This window comes from Pocillopora damicornis, chromosome 7, assembly GCF_964200805.1.
Source record: "Pocillopora damicornis chromosome 7, jaPocDami1.2, whole genome shotgun sequence".
Lineage (NCBI taxonomy): Eukaryota > Metazoa > Cnidaria > Anthozoa > Scleractinia > Pocilloporidae > Pocillopora > Pocillopora damicornis.
Window position 1 is genome coordinate 5,721,878 of NC_142676.1, and position 25,950 is coordinate 5,747,827.

The 25,950-nt window shown below is 38.5% G+C and overlaps 3 protein-coding genes and 2 long non-coding RNA genes across 10 annotated transcripts; 3 read left to right on the forward strand and 2 right to left on the reverse strand.

Moving 5' to 3' along the window:
- Window positions 1–3,569, forward strand: LOC113684161 (uncharacterized). Of its 2 annotated transcripts, none has more exons than XM_089212629.1 (4): window positions 1–201; window positions 1,240–1,313; window positions 1,538–1,984; window positions 2,968–3,569. In XM_089212629.1, exons 1-4 carry the CDS (start codon window positions 150–152, stop codon window positions 3,046–3,048), a joined length of 654 nt encoding a protein of 217 aa, XP_089068755.1. In that variant the 5' UTR covers window positions 1–149; the 3' UTR covers window positions 3,049–3,569. The 2 variants fall into 2 exon arrangements, with proteins under 2 accessions (XP_089068755.1, XP_089068754.1); XM_089212628.1 differs by having other exon boundaries at window positions 8–201; window positions 1,237–1,313.
- On the reverse strand, window positions 3,297–4,908 carry LOC149042244 (uncharacterized). The gene is made up of 2 exons (XR_016188517.1): window positions 4,789–4,908; window positions 3,297–4,683 (listed from the first exon to the last, which is right to left on the reverse strand). It is a non-coding gene; the product is annotated as an uncharacterized LOC149042244 (long non-coding RNA).
- Window positions 4,680–11,691, forward strand: LOC113684072 (uncharacterized). 3 transcript variants are annotated; one of them, XM_089212620.1, is made up of 6 exons: window positions 4,680–5,636; window positions 6,308–6,402; window positions 7,043–8,305; window positions 8,786–8,887; window positions 10,103–10,608; window positions 10,839–11,691. In XM_089212620.1, the coding sequence occupies exons 3-6, from the start codon at window positions 7,123–7,125 to the stop codon at window positions 11,064–11,066; spliced, it is 2,019 nt and encodes a 672-aa protein (XP_089068746.1). In that variant the 5' UTR covers window positions 4,680–5,636; window positions 6,308–6,402; window positions 7,043–7,122; the 3' UTR covers window positions 11,067–11,691. The 3 variants fall into 3 exon arrangements, with proteins under 3 accessions (XP_089068746.1, XP_089068748.1, XP_089068747.1); XM_089212622.1 differs by having other exon boundaries at window positions 10,103–10,323; XM_089212621.1 differs by lacking the exon at window positions 6,308–6,402.
- A 426-nt stretch (window positions 11,692–12,117) lies between these two features.
- Window positions 12,118–20,832, reverse strand: LOC149042245 (uncharacterized). 2 transcript variants are annotated; one of them, XM_089212625.1, is made up of 5 exons: window positions 20,671–20,832; window positions 14,988–15,806; window positions 14,480–14,578; window positions 13,808–14,220; window positions 12,118–13,698 (listed from the first exon to the last, which is right to left on the reverse strand). In XM_089212625.1, exons 2-5 carry the CDS (start codon window positions 15,754–15,756, stop codon window positions 13,459–13,461), a joined length of 1,521 nt encoding a protein of 506 aa, XP_089068751.1. In that variant the 5' UTR covers window positions 15,757–15,806; window positions 20,671–20,832; the 3' UTR covers window positions 12,118–13,458. The 2 variants fall into 2 exon arrangements, with proteins under 2 accessions (XP_089068751.1, XP_089068752.1); XM_089212626.1 differs by having other exon boundaries at window positions 13,808–14,313.
- Window positions 20,833–20,949: 117 nt separating this feature from the next.
- On the forward strand, window positions 20,950–24,070 carry LOC149042246 (uncharacterized). Of its 2 annotated transcripts, none has more exons than XR_016188515.1 (2): window positions 20,950–21,086; window positions 23,672–24,070. It is a non-coding gene; the product is annotated as an uncharacterized LOC149042246 (long non-coding RNA). The 2 variants fall into 2 exon arrangements; XR_016188516.1 differs by having other exon boundaries at window positions 23,715–24,070.
- Window positions 24,071–25,950: the final 1,880 nt, after the last annotated feature.

The following is a 25,950-nucleotide window of genomic DNA, read 5'->3' on the forward strand; positions in this document are numbered from 1 at the left end:
CGCAGTGATTGCTTGTCAGAAGCGAGGCGCGTTTTTTCGAAGTTTTAGTACGCGTTGTATATTCAAAGTAAACAACTGCCTTCGCGATGGGGTAAATCCTTGAGTTTTCGAGTTTTAACGTCAGTATTAATTACATATCATATTAGGAGATGCCCACGAAGAAGAAGAAAAAATTCAAAGCCAAAAACCAGGTCGAACAAGGTGAGATATTACCGTGTGCTTTACAAACAACTTCAGTCAAAAAATCTTGCACAGGTCAGTGAATACAATGTGTATCTTTTCAGTGGTCTTCAAAATTTTCCTTATTCAAATGAGTTTGATATTTTTTCAACCTTAAAACAGATGAGTTTAAAAAACGTTGACAATTGTAAATCGCCGGCGCCAGTGTACAGCGTCAAACAACCGTTTCACCCACAGGTTTAATAGAAGTTTAGGTTTACCTATTTAACATGATTTCGAGTGCAATTTGGTGTCTATAGCACGAGTAAATTTTTCAGAGACAACAAAATTGCACAAGCCCAGAGGGTAAGTGCAATTGGTCGTCTTCGAAAAATTTACAAGTGCTTATTACACCAAATTGTAAGAGAAATCGTGTTATTATATGTGGTAAATTTCCGCACAGCCCCATACTATTGTAAAACAAATGTGTTTTCCCAATGGCAAAGTATTGTTTTTGTCATTGTTTTCTCTATCCAAGAACTAAATGCATAATGTAGGATGGAGCTGTGAGGAAATTTTACCTTATATGTTAATAATATACATGAAAAAACATCAAAGTAAGTCAAGACAGACGAAATTGTGAAAGCGTGCGCGCGCTATTTGTCATTTGCACTCGTGTTACATGAGTTTTTAGCCTGTCAGAAGCACGTAATTTTTTCCTGTATATAATGCTCAAATCAGGCTGGTGATAACCAATCATGGTCAAAAATACTGTTATAGTTTTGATCAGGTGTGGGAATTGATTCCAGGTTCAGATTTTGTCAGAATGTTTGTGTGAACATTATGGAACATCAGACACTTTTTGAAACTCATATAGTTCCCATGAAATCTGACATAAAAAAATGGCATCCCTCCACTTTTAACCTAATTGACAGCCCTGTTATGCATGTGCCATGTTCATGTAACAGAGTGGTCAGAACAGTTCATTATTGTGCTAGAAAATAATTTTTGTGTGTGTGCTTGCCATTCTTTATGTGACCAGGTTATGTTGGTATCACTTATTTCTCTTTCTTTTAGAAGATACAGAATCTTCAGAATCTGGAAAACTCAGTGAAACACATGAAGTAGCCCAACATCTTTCAAGAACAAGACTAGTATGTCAAGGAAATCTGAATTTTTATAATCTTGCAGTTCTTGGCAGTGGTTAAACTTTCACATTAAACTTAATAAGTTTTAATTTGAATTCAGATTTAGTAGGTTTATGAAATAATAAAGTGAAGTTTTAGAGCAATTATATGCAGTATTTGCCACCGTGTTACCCTTTCAAGAAATTTCTTTTTCTCTGTGTAATCTGAGATTTTTCCTTTATACTCTTCAGGACAAAGAAAATGCAAGCAACACAAGAAAAACAAGGTCCATGTTTCAACAAAAAGATGCTGACCCATACGACGCAGATTCAGAACCTGAACAGGGGATCTTATCATCCATGATTGTGGATCAAAACATTCCTTTGGAGCAACAGCTCATGCAATCCTGTTCACACTTATTTCACCCAGAACACTCCACACCAAGCATACAACCAGAAAGAAGTGTGTACAGTTCATGTTATGGGTTTGATGACTTGGCCTCTCCTCTTACCTTTTCTCCTGTTGGAGAACCAAAAGTGCCACCTCAGTGTGTTGCTAGGTCTCCTGGGTCTGTTTCTGTGTCATCATCAGTTACATCTATTTCTCCGAGAAAGAGGAAAGCTGACCTCAGAGTGTTTGATGTACCAATTGAAAAACCCACCAAGAAGATAAAGAAAAAGAAAACAACTAAAATTTTGGTAAGATATGTTATTTATAAATAGAATTATAAGAGAGATGGAAAGTTTGGTTTTTACTAGTCAACATGTTTACTGCACAGGTGTTAAAGTACTACATAGTGATTTTTGCATTGTGGTATTAAAAAAATTCCTGCCAAAAGTTAATTTGAGCCCAATTGCAATAAAAAGCATGATACTGCCTCTACTTCTATTTTCAAAAATCAAGCCATTTAGATCTAGATGCAATGCATAAGCAGTGTTCTTCCATATTTTAAGCATGACAGGTGAAAGAAATTTCCAAGAGGGTAGAGCAATCCTTTTACTTGTTGAATTTTAAGAATTCCATGTAATTCTAGGCATTAATAAGAGGTACTACACCCAGTCAACTTAAGTGTTTGCCATCTGAGAAAGAGAACACTGCATAAAGTGGCTGAAACAAGGTTTCAGTAATTGAAAGTAGGAGGATTAAGAAGAAAAGTACTTGAAGTGAATTTATTTACTGTCTAGTCTAAAAGACATGCATTCATGCTTCTGTATCCCAGATACAGGGATTATATGGGTCCTGGAGAACCTGGAAAGTCCTGTAATTTTATTTTGACACTTTTCTGGACTGGAAGGTTCTGGAAAAAAAACCGTCAGGTCTTGGAAATCTGCCTAAATCAAGCAATAAAGTTTTCAGAATTTACATGTTAAGATATGTATAGAGACTGTAAGGAGAATTGATTTTGAAATCTTCAGTGAGAATAAAAGTATTTAAGGTGAATTTGGAGTCTTGGAAAATTCAATTTGAGTCCTGGAAAAGTCAATCTGAACCCGGGAAAAGTCCTTGAAATTTGTTTCTGGAAAAAGGGTACAAACCCAGCAGGTATGGTACAAAATGAAAAGAGGTATACAGGCAATACTTAACCTTGTGGTACTCTTTCCAGGTTACCTGGTTTTCTTCTCCACTATTCATTGCAGTTGTTTAAAGTAACAGATGGTGTTTGTTTTTCTTCCTTTCATAGGATTTAGAGGATGACAACTGGGTATCTGAAATGAAATCTCAGTTTGAGGAAATAGAAATGGTGGAGCTTGTTGTTGACTAGATTGCCACAGTTATGAAGAAATTTGAAAACATGGAATGTATCATAAATATTCAGTGTATCCTACAATAGAGAAGGTAGTGGTGAAAGTAAAAAAGGACACTGATCTCAAACTTGTGTTCAGTTGCTATGGTCATATGTAGTTACTGTTTCTCACTAAGATTGTACCACTGTTATTGTATTTATTGATCCTGCAATGCACAACCTGTAAAGTTACTGTTGCTGTTCATTTATTTTTATTTTTTTTTCCAGGTAATTAATTTTTTTTTGGCAAAGACCAAGGCTGTCTCTGCTCAGAACCCATCTCTTATTGATTAATGAAAACTCTGGAATTGCATTATGCTATGGCTGGTCTTTAAAAACAATAACTTATATATTTTTGCAACTATGAACTGAATTTCATGACACTAGATAGAGAACAAAAGCATGATCATCAAAAGAAGGACTGTACCAAAAAACTTGTTTAAAATTTCTTTGTCAAACAGCCAAAAGACAGCAAGGCAAAATACAACTATTGTGCGCTATTCTCTGCTTTTCTCCTGTGTCTAATATTTCAGCTGTGCCTGGAGGTTTTTGTTAGAAAATGGCAGCATGTTAAAGTTTCTTAACCTTTAAACCCCTAGAGTGACCAGCAGCTAATTTCTCCCTACAGTAATACTGCTAAGTCATTCATTGAGATAATAAGAATTAAGGTAATGATCACCACCAACGTAGGAAGCTTTTATTGCCAAATGAATTCTCATCAGTACCATGGGGAATGTGTAGAGAAGATTATGGAGAATATTGAGACTGATGTTAGGATGTAAAGGGTTAAACAATATTTATTCTATGACAAATAAGATCATACATCATGTAAGTTAATAGGATGAGAGAAGAGTTGCATCGCTACCTCTCCTTTCCTTCCTCCCCCCTCCCTTCCCTTCACTCAAAAGACTTTTGGGAAGGTACCTCTGTCAGAAACAAGAATGTAATTAACATGACAAAAATGTACAGGCTCACTACCTTTCCACAAAAAACGGCCCCAAGATAGATGTTCCAATATCGATTATGGACATTATAAACACTGCCCCATTTACAATAGGGGTGACATTCTAGGATAATTGTGTAAGGTGTACACTGAGCAAAACGCACAATTTGAACCCCCCCCCCCCCCCCTCCTTGGCTCCTTTTCAGCGGTATGGTCGCCAAGTAAGAGGTAAGTACGGTTACCCCTACAGCTGTCATGGCAAAAAGAAAAAGACTCAGACAAAAGAAAAAACCTTACGGCAAAAGAAAAAACCTCACGGCAAAAAGAAAAAGACGCGACAAAAGAAAAAGCCTCACGGCAAAAAGGAAAAAGACTCGTGGCGAAAGAAAAAGACTCAGACAAAAGAAAAAGACTCGCGGCAAAAGAAAAAACCTCACGACAAAAGAAAAAACCTCGCGGCAAAAAGAAAAAGACACGCGGCAAAAAAAAAAAAAACCACGGCAAAAGAAAAAGACACGCGGCAAAAGAAAAAACTTCACGGCAAAAGAAAAAGACTCAGCCAAAAAAAAAACCTCACGGCAAAAGAAAAAGACTCAGACAAAAGAAAAAAACCTCACGGCAAAAGAAAAAACTTCACGGCAAAAGAAAAAGACTCAGACAAAAGAAAAAACCTCACGGCAAAAGAAAAGAACCTCACGGCAAAAGAAAAGAACCTCACGGCAAAAGAAAAGAACCTCACGGCAAAAGAAAAGAACCTCACGGCAAAAGAAAAGAACCTCACGGCAAAAGAAAAGAACCTCACGGCAAAAGAAAAGAACCTCACGGCAAAAGAAAAAGACTCACGGCAAAAGAAAAAACCTCACGGCAAAAGAAAAGAACCTCACGGCAAAAAGAATAAGTTAAAGAAATAACCTCGCGACAAAAGTTATTTCTTTTGCTGCGAGGTTATTTCTTTTGCCGCGACAGTTGTGGGCCACTGGTGTTGTACCTTGGAAGTGATGACCACCATACCGCTGGCAAGGAGCCAAAATGATCCTGGGCTCGTGATTGGTAGCTTGTCAAATCTCTTCTCTGCAAAATTCATACGTGACATGTTTTCATGAAGTATTGTTCAAAGGTTGAAATTTAAGATTTTCGACATGGGCATAATTTTCCTTTTTTTTAACCCTCTCTGCTAAAGAGAACGGGTTGATGTCAGTACCTGAGAAACTGCACACCGACCCCTCCCCAAACTTGTTATCAGTTTGACTGTCGTTGGGATAGGGGAGGGGTAGGTACGTGTTTGCTCAGATGTTGACACATATCCAAGAAAATTTGTCCAAAATATAATCGCTTGATCTCCTAATAGTAACAAAAAAATGGATAACTGAATGTAAAGTTAGCATTAGCACCGCAGCCGGAAACGAGTCTTGCACTCAGAAGCTGGTATTGCCTAAAAAAGCGACATTCCAACAGGTAGTTTATTCTAAAGAACAGAACTGGACACGTGCAGGTTAATAGAATTAAATACCCGCAAGCTTTTGTCTACCAAGAGTTCGTTTACAACGCAAGGACGGATCGAAAAATGTTTTTGTTAAAGATGTTTATGCTATGGACTACAGAACTTACATTTAATTAACGATTGGTGAGTAAAGTTACCCGTGTGTTCTATAGGAATATTTGTATACATGTTGACTTATTTTCGGTGGTCGTGGTAAAGCAGGAGAAGGCTCGAACCATTTGTAATCTGGCAATGAAAGCAACTGGGGCTAACTGGAAAATTATTCCATTATATCAGAAAGAATTAGTCGAAGACAAAACAGCTCTAGATAATAAATATATATAAAATCAAATAAGGTTGAAGTATTAACATTTTTGTTTTTTTGTCTTATTCGCGACGTCATAACAAGCTAATTCCAAATTTTGCTATCTTAGATATATGGATCTTCCTCTGCTGTAAAGTAAATCATTTTCCCTAGAACTATATGCAATCCAAAATGTAGAATTGGATACTAGTTAAGAAACAACCTTTTCGTTAAGTAGGGGGGTTCAAGTGTGTTCACAAAATTTGAAGTCATAACAATTCAAATTACCCGATCAATGAACTAACTGCATGCGTCTGGATTTGTTTACTCTCAACCTGTAATTAATATTTTAAGACTATAGATTTTCTTTTTTACCTTTTACACTTTACAGCTTCAACACATTTCGTAACGAAAATTTATCAGTTATGTTGCCATAGGGATGTTTATTCTAGGGCCTGTGAAGATAACAAGACAGGTCCTTGTATATTCTAATTTTTTTTTATTTTTGTAGCTTCAAGACCGTTTCGTTAGCACGCGCAGTGGATGATAGAAAAGAAGGGGGAGTGGGTGATTTGGGTGTTTTGGAAAGGATTGAAATATTTAAAGGTTATTGGTTGTTTTGTAATGTAAAAAAACCTGACGTGGTTTGATGCTACTCTGGTTTACAGATTTAATGAATGTAACCGAAGAAGTTACAATTCATAGACCCAACGCTTCGACACTCCTGTGTCGAAACCGGGAGTGTCGAAACGTTGGGTCTATGAATTGTAACTTCTTCAGTTACGCTCATTAAATCTATAAACCAGAGTAGCATCAAACCATTTCTAATTGACCACCTGGTTGCCGTGTAAACTTTAATATAGTAAAAAAACCTGTTTAACAAGTCGGCTGCGCGCGATTCGCTTCTCCATCCGCTTTCCTTTTTCCGCCTTATGAGAAATGAACAGAAAGACTTAGAACAAAAATAAGCAGTTGGATGATAAATAATTTATCAGGCTCGTCAAAATATGGCACAACTCGTAATACTCAGCGATACTACACACCAAAACGTCTGATAAGATGTATTTATTTTATCTTTATATGCATAAGGTGAAACACTGCCTTTCCTTCATTACCACCCGGTAAGCGTTTTCAAATTCTCTCAAGGCTGAGAGATCATTAATTATTTATTGCTGGGCAATAAATAATGAGCGGTCCTCTATAGCCGACCACAGTTTGACACTGCAATTTTCACTTTGCTTCACAGATTCACAGAAATTTACCTCCGTTGTGAAATTCGATCTTATCCAAGGATATTAGACCTGGTTGAAATGAGGAATCTTTCTGATGGGAACGTTCACCGTGAGAAATCTGCGAGCTGACATACAGAACGTCTCCATGAGGCAAAGTCGAGCTCTCGGACCCAGTCTCGCGCGCTTTATTGTTTGCTACATTTGCGCTTGCGCGGTAGTCTATTTCTATTTCCGGTATTACTTAACAGACGAGAGAGATTATGGTGTACCTATTCCCGCAACTATCATTCACGAAAATGCATTTCGACCGCTAAAGACATTATCGCCTGAAAAAATTTCATCCTCGCCAAATGAATTATTTGAGAAATTGCAGAACAAATTGAGGGGTCGAAAATTAAGACCAGGTGTTTTCGGAATGGTGAATAGATACAGTTGGCGAGAGTCAAAGGACAAGAGTATTGAAAAATCCAAGGTTTTATCAATTGCTTCAAAAGGTGGAGGAAGTGCTACAAGTCAATTTGATAACTACAGCAGCCATTCAACAAACTATACCGACTATTTCAATAGCAGGAAAAATGATTTGCCGTTTGAAAGGGATTCAGGACGTAACGTGGAAAATATTTCAACTCCGGTTCCAATTTCTGCAAAGGAGAACTTTGATCTGGACTTTATAGAGGTAATTCAGGGCGACACTAAAGATTCGTTCGTTTCTCGTCAATTTCAAGATTTCCGACGCCAGTGGTTACGTCAGCGTCGCGCACGCGTAGACTGGCAGAGTATGATTCAACCGTGCGTTGACAATATGGCCTGGGGACAAGTAAAGAGTCACTGGGGCAAACAAAACAGAACTAACGCAGTTACCAGTGATGTGATATTTTGGGACATAAAGCCTGTGGGGGAGTTTAGCAAAATTTTCATTCAATCAAAGACCTCAGAAAATAGAACGAAAATGATTGGTGGAGACACTTGGAGGGTCTACCTACGTGGCCCAGCAAGCGTTGCGGCGACTGTTTTTGATCACAATAATGGAACTTATGAAGCTCTGTTTCTTATCATGGAACCAGGTATCTATCAGTTGACAATTTACCTGGATTATAGTCTATGCGATGGATTCAGGGACCCACCGCGTGACTGGTTCATAAAAGGGAATGCTCAGGGAAAGTATCAGAAAGATGGGCTTCTGGGCCCTCTGGACGACTACTTGATACAGCCCCTTCAGAATGGGAATCCTATCATTATAAATGTACCAGAATCCCGGCTCAACATGTCTCTGCTAGGTAAGTAAAAAACTTGGTTACATAACAGGTTAATTTTGCTGGATTGAAACGGTAGAGGAGGGGAGGGATGGTATGTATTGCCACCAGTCGTTCAGATGATGCTTATTTGAACATGAAATTTTACATCCCTCTGAAAAGTCAGCTACAAAGAGGAAATCTCCAGAAAAGCCGCTGTGAATGAATGGGGACTATTTTGAGTGATTTATTAACTCTTACCTTAGATCTCCTTTCGAGACATTTTAGCAACGTTTTTCTTTGCATACTGGTGAAACACAAAGCACGTGACATAAGCACTGCGAACTAACTTCAAAGGAATGTCGGACAATTAACAGTAGTCATAGTTATCAAAATTAGGGAGCCACTAATTAACTTACGTGTTTGACGCCGTTTTCTCCCCAATTCACCGGGAAAAAGAGATGAAGAAGTCAAATTTTAATAAAATATTGTAACGGTGACCTCTTTTTCTTTTCCTCTTTCAAGAACACCTCAGGAAGGATCTGGACTCGTGCAAGTACACCTGCAGTCACTTATGGGATGGATTTGGTCGATGGAAAAATGATGAGTGGAAGCCGTTTCTTGATGGTGAGAAAATGACAAAAGTGAGATGATATCAATATACAGAGAGTAAATACTAAATGTGTGTCGAAAATTATCGGGGCCCGCATTGATTTTGCTTTACTAAGCTCGGTCATAACTTGAAAAAAAATTAAGTCATTCACCCCCATTGCTTGGTGACCGCTTAATACAGGTTGACCAGTTAAAACAAGTTCCGCAGATGAGGGGTATTATAAAAAAAACGATAAAAAACGCCACCTAATGCCATAATTGACAACTTAATGTACAGAATGTCCCTTCTGAGTTTTTCTCGGGCTTCGCTCTTGGAAAACTCTTCGCATTTAAGAACAGATAATGTCCGCGAACACATATCCGTGCATACTTTCGCGCCATGTAGACCTATCTTTTTATATATCGGACACTAGTGCCCAAAATCAGTCAACTTAAGACATAAATCAAACGCAAGTGTCAAATCCTACACTATTATTTAAAATTGGACACTAGTATCTAAAACCGGGAACTAGGTAATCGTAGTAGTAGGACTGAGTGGAGTCCACCTCGGTTTGAAATCATATGAGTGATTGACAAAATTGGGTGACTGCGAAGAGGAAGTCCGATTTGTTTATTACGAGTACAGTTACAGACAAAATTGGACGACACGAAGTCCTGTTACCAATCAATTGCATCATGACTCAAGTTGACAAACAAACTAGCCATCTGCCATACTTTTTCAGAAAAAACAACAGTTACCTCGGCTAAATGCGTGACAACAGCGTACACACAGGATCCGTACCATCCAATTATACAGGCACGACGAATAGGCTGTCCAATTATACTGTCCAATTACAAGCACGAGGCGTTCACTGTCCTATTAAAGCTCAGTTTGGGATGGTGATAATCAACCACGTTCGAGAACTTTCTTGTAGTTTTGATGATTTCCAACCTCAGACACGAGTGTCTCAAATCGGACACCAGTGTCTAAAATCAGACACTACCTTCGACTCAGATATTAGTTTCTTACATCACACATTGGTTTTTTAAGTTTGTTGAGACCAGAATAAAAATTATATTTCTAGCACTCCGACAGTCTTCTTCCCCTTCAGGTTAGCGCTGATTTCCTCAGAATTATTGGGAATGGATAAAGAATACATTTTTCGTTCCGTGTTAGCTGTTTAGGGGTTCGATGATTTCAATGCAATGCATGTGTTTTTATTATGATTATTGTTTCTCGCTTAAAAATAGATTCCTATGACTGGTCGATGCCACAACAGTACCAGCCGGGTGGTTTCCTTTGGGTCTACGGGGATTCTCTTGCTGTCCGCTTGGGGAACTCTGTTCAGTCGCGTGGCCTTTGTACCCGTCTTTACTGGAGATGTTCGCAGAGTTACAACTGGATATACCCTGTAATGAGCGAAGCTTTAAGTAAAGAACAGAACGACGATTTAGACTTCTCATCTGAAAAGGTTATAGGAACCATTGTAGATGTTTTGCGGCGGCGCGAGATGCAACGAAGGGACAGTGTTCTACTCATAAACCTCGGTATTCATTTTCCGATTAGTATCAATTTTACAACATTCCAGAGGCTTGTTGGAGACCTTATAAATGTCTTGAAGGAAACGAAAATCGACTCACAGGGATATAGGGTTCCAAAGTATCCTGCAAAGGTTATTTGGAAATCATCGACAGCTATTCACAAAGAAAAAGTGGAAATAAAAAATAAGACTAACTGGAGATTCTTTACTACTCAAGTAAGTACATAGTGGTAGTAAAAAAAATTAATTCTGACTCACTGTTTAAGGCTTCATTTAGCAACATAATGGACACAAATCTTATCCCATATAGAAAAATTATCAAGTCAGTGCCGAGATTATTGGCAAAAGATTAATCCCCCCGCCTGGCAATTGATCACAAGTGATGTAAACCTTATCAATTTTTTTTTAATCAAACATGCAGGATGCTCAATCATTTTTTTTTCCAGCGAGTTCTTCTGTTCAGCACCTACGCCATGTCGGCCATGTGTCAAGCGGGTTTTGACGTCATAGATGTCTATCCAATGACCGACTCGTATCCAAGGGGTACGCTGGATGAGGTTCATTATCCCGACAGAGTTTTCCATCTAATGGAGACAATGCTGGAGAAATACAAGACAAATGACAATATGCGAGTGAACATCGGGGAGGGTGGTATTAGAAGATGTATTGGTTAGAACAAAACTATTCTTGTACTGTTTCTTACGAAAGATAATGGTATTTGTGTGATCGAGATTCCACCGCCTTGCTTTTGGGAGACTGGTACGTGACTATGTATCGTGCTATCTTCCAGGCCTTCTCGGTCAACCATCAAGGTGCCTTTTTGTTTTGGAACAAAGAGACAACTGTTTTGCTATGGAAAGTGGGGTCTTCACATTATTGCTAACTGATTCAGTCGTAAAAGCGACGAAAGGTCCACAATATGAAGTCAATAAGGTTACTAAGAGGTGCTGTCATGTGAAATCTGGCATGAGCAGCAACTAGCGCTAATGAAAACTAAGAACTTTCGGCCATCAAGCGATTAAACATAACTACCAAACTGATGCGTGCTAGCCAATCACAACGAAGAAAACTTCTTTAATGAAAGTTTAATAATTTGAACAATATCTGGACTTTCGAAAGTTAAAATCTTGCTTAATATGTATCAATAGGCAGCGTACGTGCTCTTACATTAAACTTTTCATTCTGAGTTTCTGGTATTCGTCATTAACTCAACTAACGCGTATTGAGAGCATTACATCATTGATTTTGGTAGTTGGCTTGAATTTGAAAAATAAATCATAGACCTAACTTTATCAAAAAGTTTTGTAATTTCAATGATGGCGAATATTTTTTAGCATGGCTGGTTTCATTGCTCTGGCGTTTACAGTTCACTGACGCTAACTGAAAAATTAAATGGCTTCCTACGAAATTGCACAGCGACGTGCGTATACTACCCTTCCGAAAAAAAACTCATACCTTATATGTTATAAAAAAATAATCACAAAATGCAACACATCAAGCAAGATTTCTCCAGATTTGCCCTCGAAGCTTTGCTCCTCGGCCAAAATTTCACTTCACGTACAATATCTCCGCCGCGGACATTATTGCTAATAAAATCATCGCTCAAAGAGCGAGAAAATCGCACCTGTAGGTAGAGGAGTCAGATTGTTACATCTTATTCAATAAGTGGCATAAAAGCATCACCAAGCCATTCACAGAACGTTGATAACTACCACAACCGACAACTAGCTTTTCACGGTTTATTACAAAGGGATATCTATAAACAAAACGTCCTCAAACGCCCTCGGGTATTCATAAATTATGTCTGTTAGTCTGTTAGACTTGAACGAATTTGAACGAAAATGTATTCAAATTTTTTCCCAGAGAACTCTGATTTACTAGATTGGGGGAGAACCCCGAATAGTCATTTCAAAGACGGCAGAGGAAGTGCGAGTGTTACCCCTGTTAGTACTCCATGCTTACCTCTGTTTTAACTTTTATTTTATTATTATTATTATTTATTATTTATTTATATATTTTTTGTTTAAAGAGAAACCATGAGAATGATATGAAAATATGTACCACATCCAGACGTGTGTTTTGTGTCAAAGTCGTTTAAATTATTTGTTACACCCATTTTGAAATCATTGTTGATCCTTGTAATCTGATTGGCTCGTACTGGCGTGCTTAATGGGCGAATCGCACCATTTTTTTAAAAATAAATCACAGCTATTTCCCAACTAATGAGGAACTTTTGCTAAAATACGACAAACAATCAGATTTTAAGGCTTGTTTGAAGAAAAAAAACAAATTGCAAGAAAATAAAAAACAATTTTTGCAACTTTCTACAAACCAATTACTGGATCAATAAAATATACTTGTATAGACTTTAAAATCCTGCATCTGAGCGACTGAATTTTGCGATTTCAAAACGGATGTAAGAAAGTGGTGTCTAAACTTCGTGTTAGCGGACTAAGCCTATTGTGCGCACTCGTTTTGTTTTGAAATAATGCAAATGATTTCAGACCTACTAATTTACATGAAAAAATTACGCTCTTCTTATTGGCTGAAAACAAGTGTACTCTCCTGTAACACGAGTGAAAAGTTGTAACACGAGTGCGAATTACAAATAGCACGTGCACGCATTCAAAATTTCTTATGGTCGAGGGAATTCTGGGAGGCAAACCTCTTGCAATCGTCTGATGACTTTTCGGCAACAATGCTCTTTTCAAACCGGAATCGACTTTGCTGAAGTTAAAGACAAAATTCCTTACCAAAACGCCAGTGTCCCAAACAAAAGTTTGTTTCATTACACCTTGAATAACAAGGGAGGCGTAAGATCTACCAGACAACTAAAATCTTACAAATCAACCGACTCCCTTTAGGCAAGGGGACCACAAAATGAAAGAATAACCGACCTACTCCGAACAACCCGAACCAAATTTCCAAATACACCTCTGGCAAAGAAAATACATGTCTCGTATTGGCCATGTCAGACACAAGCTGGGAATAACTCAAACCCATTCTTTGCAAAAATTATTTGCGTGCAAGGCCATGCCAAAGACTGCCATTTCAGTCTTTTTTTCGTCAGCTGGTACATCTCCCAATTCTTCTCTTGCTATCATCCGTTCCTATTCTTTGATTTCTGTTAGCCTTGTAATTCTCTAAAAGCGTTTCTAAGGTATTAAACACTTTGTTTGGATAGTGAACGACGTCATTTGCCAAAGTACCCCCCGGATACGAATCTGTCATTGGGTATACGTCTATGACGTCAAAACCCGCTTGACACATGGCTGACATGGCGTAGGCGCTGAATAGAAGAACTCGCTGAAAAAGAAATAAAATAAGACAAAATAAGATGATCAAATGTTTGAATTTAAGACTGCTATAATTTTATGGTCATCAATACAGAGATTGTCTTTAAATATGCACAAACCTGCGGTGTAAGGAATCTATTATTTGTTGGGTTGAGTATCGCTCCATTGTGCTTACACAAAGCTGTAGTTGATTTCCAAATGATCTCGGCCTTATACTTTGGAACTTCTTTGCCTTGTAAGTCAACTTGTGTCTCTTTCAACAAATTTATTACTTCTCCGATGAGCTTCTGGAAAGTTGTAAAATTGATGTTGGTAGTATAGTGAAGTCCAAGGTTTAAAAGTAATACACTGGAAGGCTGCTGTAATTCAGTCGTATTAAGAACGTTTCGAATGGCTTTCAAAACCTCCCCAGCACGGAAGTCGAGGTTGTCGTTTTTCGTCTTGCTCTGTTGCTCGTTAATTATTGGATAGAGCCAGTTATAACTGTGTTTGCATTTTAAGTAGAGCTTTCTACATAGGGCTCGAGAGCTGACTGAAAGATACAGACGAACCGCTAATGAATCACCATACACCCAAAGAGTTCCAGAAGAGCTGTAATTTGCTGGTAGAGACCAGTTGTAAGATTCTGTAAGAAGGCAAATATTCAATGAAGTAAGGAATTCTTTGATTATTTACAATACGCTTTGCGTCTAGGTCTTACTATCAAAACTGATTACAAACCAGTGCCAGCAAAGTAAATATATTTGCTTGTTCTTCCAATTTGGCTTCGCCAATGACGGATGAGTTCTTACCTTCGAGGTATGGCCGCCATTTGTCATTCTTCCACCGACCAAATCCATCCCACAAGTTATTACATGTCGAAGAGCACGACTCTAGAGAGTGAAGTTTGTCTGTACAGAACAAAGTTGCAAGAAAAAAAATTAGAAATTTAACTTATACACAACGTTGTTGAAGCAATCTGAGATTCCTTTGGTTTTCTTTTACTTTGCTATGTGATTGGTCCGCGCTACTTTCTCGACCAATCAGATTTAAAGCCAAAACCAATCGCAAATTGGTAACGTGTTTCCCGCGCTTGAAGATGTTTGTGTATTTTCACTTTGAGCGCTCATTGGCTGCTCATGAATATTGCCTTTCATCTGATTGGCCGTTGTGATTACGTTGATATCGGTTTGCGACACTCAATCAAAAAACGCTCTAAGCGATAGATTTATTTGTACGGCGCTTTCGCGGTAAACGCTGCCAGGTTATTACATACCGGCTAATGGTAAAATTGTGTTTTCCGTCTGCCAAGTTACTAACCATCTAATGAAAAGTTCGTCTCTGCCTTTGTTACGTTTATCTCCAAAGGCCTTCCGCTCTGAAGGGGCTGGAACAAGTAATCATCCAGAGGGCCTAGAAGACCCTCCCGCTGACCTTTCCCTTGAGCATTGCCCTGAATAAACCAGTCACGTGGTGGATCCTTGAATCCATCGCACAGACTATAATCCAGATAAATTAACAGCTGATAGATACCAGGCTCCATGATAAGAAACAGAGCTTCATAAGTTCCATTATTGTGATCAAAAAGAGTCGCCGCAATGTTTGCTGGACCACGTACGTAGACCCTCCAAAAGTCTCCACCAATGACTTTCGTTATATTATCCGACGTTTTTGATTGGATGAAAATCTTACTATACTCTCCTGCAGGCCTGATGTCCTGAAATATTATCTCACTCGTAGAGGCATTGGTTCTGTTAGGTTTTTCCCAGCCAGCCTTCACTTTTCCCCAGGCCATATTGTCGTAACACGGATTGATTATGGCTTGCCAGTCCATGCGTGCTCGGCGCTGACGCACCCACTCTCGACGGAAATCATCGTATTTATTCGCTTGGTTCGTTTTTTTTAAATAAGGAATTGGCGGAAGGTCCATCAAATCGTCGTATTTATTCGTTTTGTTCGTTTTTGTTAAAGAAGGAAATGGCAGGAAGTCCATCAAAGGAGTGAAAACAAGGGTGTATGACACCAGGAGGATAAAACAGAGGACGACTGGCCTCGTGGGAAAATGTTCAAAATAGCAAAAACGTTTCATTTGCGTTGTTAAACTTGATTTTTAAATTGAATGAAGAATTCCAGATGAAACTGCAAAGAAAATAAAAGTTTTTCTTAATTTAATTCATGTACTCGTTTTGTTTAGATTTGTTGTTTGTCTAGTTTGTACTGTTTTTGTTATTTTTCTTTATTTGTGTGCTTGTTTGTCTCAAGTTGCATTGAGAGGCCGAATAAATCGTGATATTTACAATACATATGGCCTCGGGACAGCATCTATTGCCCCCATGTCTAGACAGTACCAGGGACCTTAAGCAGTGAGACGGCAACGCCGAGGAAGACGTCAATTAGAAAATGCGCTTGAGGAGGTTCCATAGGGTTTTTTTTCAATGTTGGCGCGCGCGCCAGCGTACAGTTTTTCGAGAAAATTTTTTATGTTTCCGCTTTTCTAGGCCACTAAAAGCCATCAAAAGGGCGATAAGAAAGGTTCGGACTGTTTATTGCTGTAGTAATATTATCAAAATGACTTTCGTCATTAAGCTAAGTCTCCTCAAAAGGAAGCGCTCGGCAGTGATAATTTGGCTTTGCCTTCGACTTTCTTCGATTTGCTTCAGTGAAATCTCTCAAAATTTTCACAATTTGTTAAATTTTTCCTGCCAATTATTTAAGCGCCGAAAAAAATAGGGGTAAAATAGGGGTACAAAGGCAGTTTCCTCGCTATTTGCAATTTTATGTTTTCTTCTGCTGTCTCAAATTTGGCCTTTTGAATTTTTTTTGTCAACAGGCACTAGGAAGGGCACAAATATGTTTAACGGTCCAGCAAATCTTTGGAAATTCCCTCGAATGAAAGGCGATAAATCTTGCTCGAAAGATCTCTATTTTCTTTGTCGCTAAACGGTACGTAAAGGAATAGAACTTTGCCAAGATCTATATCTGAGCATGCGTTAACTTTTGAATCTGTCGCGATCTGTCGCCTTTTGGCAATCTTTCCCTCGGTGTTTTCTTTTCGGTTTACCTCTTTTTCAGGCGTAGAAGCATCGTAGGAAATGTTTAGATAACAGTATGGAGAATATGTATACTGATCTTGGGGTGTAAAGGGTTAACCTTTGAAGATGTATTTTTTTCAGAATTTTTTACTCTCATAAGCATTTGGTGACAAACTAATTTTCACATAACGAACGTGTTAGACGAATTCATTTCACCATCCGGTTGTGATCAACTGTAATTAATATTTATTGCTTAATCCATTGACTATAGATTAACTGTGGGACTTGAAACTTCATTTAACGGTTCGCAGACTTTTAACAAAAGTTTAATTCAACTGAGTTGAGAACGTAAATTTGCCACAGTAAAGAGTTTAAAAGCTGACGTTTCGAGTGTTAGCCCTTCGTCAGAGCGATCGGAGGAATGGGGTTGTGTGACTGTTTCTAGGCAGAAAATGGAGCAGCGCTATTGGTGGAAATATGGTGACGAGAAAACAAGAATAGATCAGTTGAATAAACAGTGCTCGTTGATACGCACGCGGCCCAAGCTCCAGCTGTAGGAAGGGCTTCTCTTATGTAGTAAACCAAAAAATGGATAACTCGCTAAAATGGGTTCTTTTCGTTTATGTATGCGGTCAGATAACAAGCGATACGCTGTGGAAGTAAGGTGAGGTATTTTTATTGAGAATTTGACATATTTTTTTTATTCCTTCGAGTGGTCATAAATATTCCATACAAACTCTTATAATTCCGCCATGACTGTTATTGCGCAAGATGATCATTTCACAGCTAGAGCTTAGGCCGCCTGTGGTTTGAAAGATAAATTTAAATCAAACTGGGCGAAGAGACAAAGCAACATCTCATCGATCAAAAACCGTCACCAGCTTTCTACGTCAAGCCAGCGTTGATCAAGAGAAAATGTTAAAGGTCTATGCAAGCTCTGTTAGATCTGTTCTAGAGTACGCCGTGCCGGTGTACAATCCATTCCAAAAAATAAAAATAAAACAGACAAACTTTGAAACATCATGTGAAAGAATAGAACATACATAACATTAATTAAACCATTTTCTAAAATAGATCTCTTCCCTAACTCGGTATACTTCCTAACAGTGCAAGCATTGCGAGAAATTACACCTAAGAGACACTTATGAGTAAAGGTTCCCTTTTCAATGACTTAGCAAATGTGGCAATGTAAAGCAGCTTATAATCAAGACTGATTTAAAGTACAGAAAATTATCAAAATAAGACAGAGGCAACAAATGGTCCAGTTCCTGCACAAGAATATAGATCTTGTTTGATTTGTTCATATAAGGGCCATATATATGGCCCTTATAAAATTCCCGAATCCCTACGTTCTTGTGTCGTTTAGGCCGTGATGGGACTTCCATGTGATCAAAATTGTTGACAGTTTTGGGTTGATTATCAGTCATTTCAAGAATTGCACCTTGTTAGGGTTCGAGTTTATTGCATCCGTCTTTTTAATTTTGAGATTCTTTCCGTCGTAGAAAGAGATGGAATATCTAAGTAATTTTCGTTTATCTTCAAAGAGACCTTTTTCCGCTCCTTTGCGTCCTTATTCAAATATTGCGATCTTTGTAACAATAGCACCTCTTACCAGTTAGTTCTTAAGCAAGTACCTCGTACAGCTTTGATGATTACAGTTTTAGTTTGACTCTAGCATGTTGTGTGTTAGAGCGCTCTGCGAATAAAAGAACTGTGGAACCAAAACGCTGTCTCCTCCTTGGCGTCCGTACAAGCTCACTAGAAGTAGATCTCCGTGTGCCAGGAAATCGTGAAGAGTTTCCGTTCTCGCAAGCCGAGTGGTCTCTACCGAGCTATTTTCCCCCGTCTGTACGTTCCCGCGAAAGTCCAGTTACAGCGAGCGAAAACCTATCGTCACAGAAGGACTTAAACCACCCTCTTCTACCAACACGCCTAGACGATACCTAGCTGTACTTTTACAGAAACGTTACTACCTGTAGAACGAAGCGCACTTTTCACTTTTAAGTATTTTTAACAAATGTAATGCATGTACTAGTATGGTGTATGTAATTTGTACTTAATATATACAGAAATGTACATAATTGATCTCATTAAGTTTTTATCGTAAGTTACTGCAAGAGAGTTTAATAAACTGTTGTTATTGTTATTATACAGTTAGGAGATATTTTCAGTAGTTTGCCGTTAACTTTAGTTTGAAGTGAAGGACGTTACAGCACCACAGTTTCGATAGAAACTTACCTCCTTTATTCAATAGTTTAAAATCACTATTATCACACTCGGCCTAGCAACTCGTACGCTGATTGCTTTCACAGCGTGCACTTATTTCAATTTGCCGTAAAATGCTATCTTACTCTAGCTTTTCTGTACGCAGAATGTTACTAATGACCATTGATGCGAGTTATTTTCAAAACGCTTCCGTTCCCGCCAGCAGTGTTCTTCTTGACTTTCCGTCCAAAATAAGGTTTCCTTTATTTTACCCATGAAAGGGTGTAGGACACATGTTTGAAAAAAAGTTTGATTATTCTGCAGTTCCCTTAGCCTTATGTAACAGGATGCGGCGGTCGAGGAGGATTCAAGGATTTCCAAAGCAATTTGTTATACATGCAAAGCAATTTGTTATACATGCAAACCAACAGCAACAAAGCAGGCTAATTACACAAGGCAGAAACCAAAATAGAGTTAACGAAAATTAAAATAAAATAGCATAAAATAAACGGGAACAACTAACAGATGTTACTTTGCTAGGAGCAAGTTCTCTAGCTCTTTAGCCTTCTCTCAAGCGAACAGTTCAGTACAGCAGAACAAACTCAACTAAACTACAACTGAAGTTTGCTTCTATTTAAGAGTGGGGATTAAACAGAGGACATTCGAGGGCGCCGTGAAACCACATTCGAGCTTACAAGTGCAACTGTTAAGGCATTGCTAAGTGATTTCATAAGCTTGCCAAATCATACCAGAAATTTCCTAATAACAAATTGAAATAGTTAAAACTACGCGTTCCTATATATGTAGTTACTCAGAGAAATTGTATGCCAAGCGATTGTCAGCACGTGTCAGCTCAGCGATCGACTGCGAAAGTGTCAATTTCGAAGATTTTGTCTAGCACACGGCGACTGCCAGCAATAATCTTGCTCACGGAATTCTATCTTGCTACAAGCTACGAGGAGTTTTAGTCAGTTTTAGACAGACAATTTAAAGGAACTCAAACCCAATTCATAACCAGTGCGATCAGAGAGGACCCATCTCTTCGATTTTCATATAACATATACAACAATATATAGGACAAAATTATTGAGATGCAGGTGTATTTCGGGTATAAACAAGTATAACAGTGCAAAGTTTATACCTCAATACCACGTATCTCTCTAGCTTTCATCCGCCAACATCTTGAAAACAACGCAAAACAACGTGCCTCAAGATATTCGAACAGATCCACACTTCATCTCACACTGATACAGTTTAATGACGAAGAAACAATGGCGAAAATGGAGACGACTGTTTTCCACTAAGGCGGAGTTTGATTCAATACCAAAAGCGCTGAGTCATACGATCTAATGAAATTCAAGCCGACAGAATCTGAAAAAAACTACCAATGCCGCTTACAGCTCCATCTCCTACAACACAGTGAAAACTGATGGCCTGAAAACTGGTTGACTGGTTAGCACCTCCACTTCTGCTCGCAACTCCGACAATCTAGTTTTCATCGGATGACAGTCCTCGGAGTCCGACTCTTTCAAGCTTATGACTTCTCTCACGCCCCGATTTTCGATTTCGAAAATCAGGTTTGAAGCGCTTCTACGATTCCGACTCCTTCGCCACTGAAAACTAAACCTCACAGAATTCGCTTCCTCGCTAAAATTCGTCGAATTAGGTCTCGTGAATTATGAGAAGACGTGTTGCTTAAAGCGGGAAAGCACAGAAACAAAGTACGAAGCGGTTTTTTTTTTTCAAAATAGCACGTATAAACTCACCATGTACTCAGCAAGTAATGCTGTTGACTAGTTTCTTGCAAGATTTAGCAGAGGGAATGAGATTTTAAATTCCTCCTCCTTTCTACAACTTCGTCTCCATTAGTAATGAGTTTATGCTGTTATGGACCACAACGTTGCGACAAACTCAACCTTTCAAAACACTATCAATATCAACAAGAAAAACCCACCAAATAATTGCTCTTATCCAATATTGTATATGATTAAAATGCCTAAGAAATAGTAGTTTAGTATTATAACGCGATCGACTTACGTCACAATTCTATACAGTTAAGACCGGAAACAAATAACACGTGCTTAACACTAGTCTATGCGAGCGAGTTAGACTACGAGCAGTCCCTGCTTTTTGGCGAAGTCCGGCGCGCGATCCAAAAAAAGTCAGTGAAAAGAAGATATATGTAAGTTATATAAACCCTTTACACCCTAACATCAGTATGCATATTATCCATACTGTTCTATATGCATTTCTTAAGGTTCTGACAAGGAGAATTTGTTGAATGATCATGAGCCTTTTTAGTTGGTGATAATTTCCCCTGTCCTTGTGGCCTTTATGTTTGATCCAGGAGTGAATATTGTAACTAGAAATTGAAAGCTAGTCACTCTCAGCGATTAAAGCGTTAAATTACAGAAGCATAAGTTATACATTGGGACTCTAAGTCTAAGGCAATTTTGGGAAAACTTTGAAAATACAACTGAAATTAATCCTGAATTGCCTGCGAGCACTTGCTATTCCTTGTTTAACACATAAAGGGCAAAATTTTTAAGGAAATTGCATTCGCGCACGATGTCCGCGCTATAGAGCCCTTTTAATGCCACCACAAGTGTCAAAACAAACGTAACTGACCAATTTTGTCTTTTAAAATGAAAACGGATACGTGTGGACGGGGTCTTAGATATTGCATGAGGTGGGCCGGTGATTAATCTGGATTACTGACTTTCGTAACCTTTACTTGACAAATTTTAGGCCGATAGCTAACCATATTGCGCAACACAGAGGTCAAACCCTTGGGCTTAGTCATCGACTGCCTTGCTCCAAGAGCTCGCCGCGGTGAGCTTACATCATAACCAGTGTGATCAGAGAGGACCCATCTCTTCGATTTGCATATAAAAAATACGACAAACGTAACTGACCAATAGATTCAATGAACATTTTGTTCTTAAAATGAAAACGGATACGTGTGGACCGGGCCTTAGATATCGCGTGAGGTGCGCAGGTGATCAATCTGGATAATTGACATTCATAGGCTGTTTTTGATAGATTTCAGGCCGATAGCCAATCACATTTTTTGCGTTGTCAGCGCAACACAGGAGTTAAACCCTTATGCTTAGTCAATTCTACAAATTTGTTTACATCATTATTAATGATTTTATGCTGTTATGGACCACAACGTTCTTAAGCGACAAACTCAACCTTTCACTGCACCATTAATATCAAAAAGACAATCCCGGCAAAAATTGCTCTTATTCAGTATTGTATATGACAAAAGTGCCTAAGAAGTAGTAGTTTAGTATTAGAACGCGATCGACTGATGTCACACTTTTAGACCGGAAACAAAGAACAGCTGCTTAACACTAGTCTGTGCAAGCCTGATCCAAAAAAAGTCAGTGAAAAAAAATATTCCAGTTATATTAACCCTTTACACCCTAACATCAGTATGCATATGTGATAATTTCCCCTATCCTCGTGGCCTTTATGTTTGATCCAAGGGTGATATTATAACTAGAAATTAAAAGCTAGTCACTTCCAGAGATTAAAGCGTGAAATTATAGGTGCATAAGTTATACATTGGGACTCTAAGAGTTGGACTTTGCTGGGCTGAGTGATTTTTAGGCGTCAAATTTGAATCTCAATTAGGTGTAATCACACAGCATTTTCGAAAAGTTTTGTTTTCGTCCGTCCACACGTACATGGGAAAAAAGTGTTTTTCTGGAGAGCATTTTACAAAAGTTCCATTTTCAGTGATCGTTTTCATTGGATACGTGTGGACGAAAGCCGTATTTGTATAGAAAAAGTTGCTTTGCGTGACTTAGGCAATTTTGGGAAAACTTTGAAAATATAAATGAGAGAAATCCTGAATTGCACCTGCGAATTTCTTGTTTATCACATAAAGGGCAAAGTGTTTGAGGGAATTGCATTCGCGCGGGATGTCCACGCGATAAAGCCCTTTCAATGCCGCCACAAATGTCAAAGCAAACGTAACTGACCAATAGATTCAATAAACATTTTATTTTCAAAATGAAAACAGATACTGTGGACGGGGCCTTAGATATTGCTTGCGGTGAGCTGCTGGTCACGGTTGAAATAAAATAAATGACCGGCAGTGGAACATTTTTCTTAAATTTAACAAACACTTGGTAGATAAGGCACAAAATTGTCGGAGCGCCATATAGGCGATCATATTTTTCCGTTTCTAGCGAAACACAGATGTCAAACCCTTGGGTTTGATTCTTCTTGCGCCTCACTCCAAGAGCTCGCCGCGGTGAGCTTATATAATTTTTTTTCTTCTCTGTTTTTTTTTTTTTTTTTTCACTCACTCGACGGACTTCACCGAAAAGGAGAAACTCTTCATACTCTACAAGCGCGTTAACCGTACTTTGGGAGTACTTTTTATAAGAAAATGATAGAAATTTCTTGTAATACTTTGGGTTTAAAATAACTTGAGTTTTGACGATTTCTTTTCCATGGCAACGCTGAATATACTTATATTAGTTATGAGCATAAAATTCTGAAATATTTCTTAGGTCCGCCATGTTGCACCCGATTTTTATGTAATAGATAAAATATGAGTGGGAGCCCTTTATAGGCATTTAAAACGGCGAGCCTTAGGCGAGCCCTTTTAAAGCCCATAAAGGGCGGACGCGAATATGAAATGAAACCGTGACAATAGATTGCGTTTGTCGTGTTAATCACACGGGCGTGCAGTTGTCCCATGGGAGTTTGGAAATATTCAGCATTGATCTCTAGCAGCTCGTTTTTATATAGCTTTTGTGGCAGAAACGTGACTGGTTGGTTTCTCTCTCCAAAGAGTAAAGTGAAGGAGAGGTCTACTGTCGGAAGCCACTCCGAAAGCGACACAATACAACGGTAAATGGGCTAGAAAAGTCCTCGAGGAATGGCAGCGGCGGTGGCAAAGTACATGTTCAATATTAGAAGTTGTTGGAGAGGCCGATCTGAAATGCGAAGATGTTCAAGATCTTATCGTTCCACAAGAGCATATGTGGCCAAATACCTTAATTTTTGGTTGAGCAAGTTCGTATGTGAAGAGGCCCAGAAAAATAGAGAGCGATATCCACCCAATTCGCTTTATTTGTTAATTTGTGCGATTAACCGTCATTTGAATAACCTAGGGCTTGTCTTAATTAAAGTTTAGCATACCAAGTAGCGGAGTTGGAAAACTTTATGACAATTAATCCTTTTCTAAAACCCTCCCTGCACTTTCATATAGTTGATTTACTTAACGGTGATAACATTAACAGTTATTACATTTAGGCCTTCAACAACACCTCTATTCATGGGTAAAGGACATTAAGTCTGGCTTCCAAACAATAACATTTCAAAATAATTTGAAAGAGAGTGGGAACGAGAGGGGGGGGGGGGGGCGCTTAAAATCTCCCATGTTACTTAGCGCTCCTGTTGTGGCGCGAAAAAGGAATATGGCGAATGATATCAAGTTGATACTTTGGCGAGCGTGTCAGTCGGAGAAGAGGTAAACAGTCCAGCATATGTACTGAAAAGTCTGTAATTTACTAATCTAGTCATACTAAAAGCAACTTAGTTTGGGTTTCTTCTGCCCCAGGAAACAAGAATAAAAAAAATGAGCCATTTTGGATGGAGTACACTAGTTATTAGCTAATGACTTTAGCTAGGTGTCCTCCGTTAGCTAATCTATAGCTAAAAACATTGACACGGTAATAAACTTTTCATTCATTCATTCATTCATTCATGCAGTTTGTCTTCCATATCGTTACAAGCGTATTTTTTTAGAATTTTATGATTAGTAATGATTCAAATTTGACATGAATATCTTTCGTGATTGCACGGCAAAATCAGATATGGTTATTTTTTTCAAAAGAAAGTTCAAAGATCTTGGGTTAAGATTTATTTCTTATAAAATAATTCAAATAGTACGCGCGCTCTGATTGGCCATAAAACCGTTTTACATGAGCGTATGTAAACACGGTTTTCGTTCCTCTTTCATTAGTTATTTTATAAAAGAAATGTAAAATGGTGTCCGTGTTTACATAGCCTGATGTAAACACTTGGGAGGTTGGCAGAACACTCGATAAGCTGGAAACCACTCCGCTTCGCGTCTAACCTGACCAGTGATTTGGGTATTTCAGGTACATATGTACCTTGCAAGGTTGTTTTCTCACATGTTTACGGTAAATTCGTGTCACAATACGCAGCAAATTATGTCGCATTTCTTGAATTCAAGTTATTTTGTATTTAACAAATAGAGAAGCCTTGATTGTGCTCTGTTCTGTTATAAAGCACGCAGGAAGCGGCTAGAGCACGAAAGAAGTGTAGGGAGAAACACGAGATGTAGTCGAGTGTTTCTCCCTACTTCTTGAGTGCTCTAGCTGCTTCGTAAATGCTTTACAACAGATGTTCTTACAAATTGGTTTTCTCCTTGAGGATTTTCGTCTCTGCTCACATTATAATAACGTAAATTATGGCGCCTGGCCTTTTTAAAAACCTTTGTTTGGTTCTTCTGTTGCTACTTACCGGCTCGCTTGTTCCGAAATTTCACTTTCAATTAACGAAAAAAAGCCAGAGAGAAGTTCCAGAAAAGGTCAAACATAGTACCATTTGGCACATGGCGTGACATCTTTAGCTCTGCTCCATGCTCTATACTCGTAGAGCACGCTCTTCCTACCAATGACAGCACGCGTTATATCCGAACTTTATTATAAATTGACATAAGTCAACAACTTTGAAATTCAGATTTTGGTATGAACTTTTTTTACTATTTATGGTATTTTGGTACCTCGTGAGGAAAAAAAATTGAGTATATTAATGTCCCACCCCTCCCTCCCCTTCTCCCCCCTCCCTCCCCCTTCTCCCCCCTCCCTCCCCCTTCTCCCCCCTCCTTGTGGGGCTGAATTATGTGATGAACATGGCCAAGACGAATACTTTTTTGGGACTAAAATCACGCAGAAAAATTGATGAATACATTTTTGTAATCTAAATCACATACTCTATTGAGGAAGAAGTAACTTTCAAGCTCAGAAAATAATGAGTACTACAAGAGTCTCTTTAGT

What these genes read in the sequence shown, in the direction of transcription:
- LOC113684161 (XM_089212628.1), top strand. Translation starts at nt 150, where the DNA reads ATGCCCACGAAGAAGAAGAAAAAATTCAAAGCCAAAAACCAGGTCGAA. An exon ending in CAAAAACCAGGTCGAACAAG is followed by an intron (nt 202 to 1,236) that starts GTGAGATATTAC and finishes TCTTTCTTTTAG; the next exon opens with AAGATACAGAATCTTCAGAA. An exon ending in AGAAAACAACTAAAATTTTG is followed by an intron (nt 1,985 to 2,967) that starts GTAAGATATGTT and finishes TTCCTTTCATAG; the next exon opens with GATTTAGAGGATGACAACTG.
- LOC113684072 (XM_089212620.1), top strand. Translation starts at nt 7,123, where the DNA reads ATGGGAACGTTCACCGTGAGAAATCTGCGAGCTGACATACAGAACGTC. An exon ending in GCTCAACATGTCTCTGCTAG is followed by an intron (nt 8,306 to 8,785) that starts GTAAGTAAAAAA and finishes TCCTCTTTCAAG; the next exon opens with AACACCTCAGGAAGGATCTG. An exon ending in GGAGATTCTTTACTACTCAA is followed by an intron (nt 10,609 to 10,838) that starts GTAAGTACATAG and finishes TTTTTTTTCCAG; the next exon opens with CGAGTTCTTCTGTTCAGCAC.
- LOC149042245 (XM_089212626.1), bottom strand. Translation starts at nt 15,756, where the DNA reads ATGAAACGTTTTTGCTATTTTGAACATTTTCCCACGAGGCCAGTCGTC. An exon ending in ATGGCGGCCATACCTCGAAG is followed by an intron (nt 14,314 to 14,479) that starts GTAAGAACTCAT and finishes GCCTTCTTACAG; the next exon opens with AATCTTACAACTGGTCTCTA. An exon ending in ATAGATTCCTTACACCGCAG is followed by an intron (nt 13,699 to 13,807) that starts GTTTGTGCATAT and finishes TTTCTTTTTCAG; the next exon opens with CGAGTTCTTCTATTCAGCGC.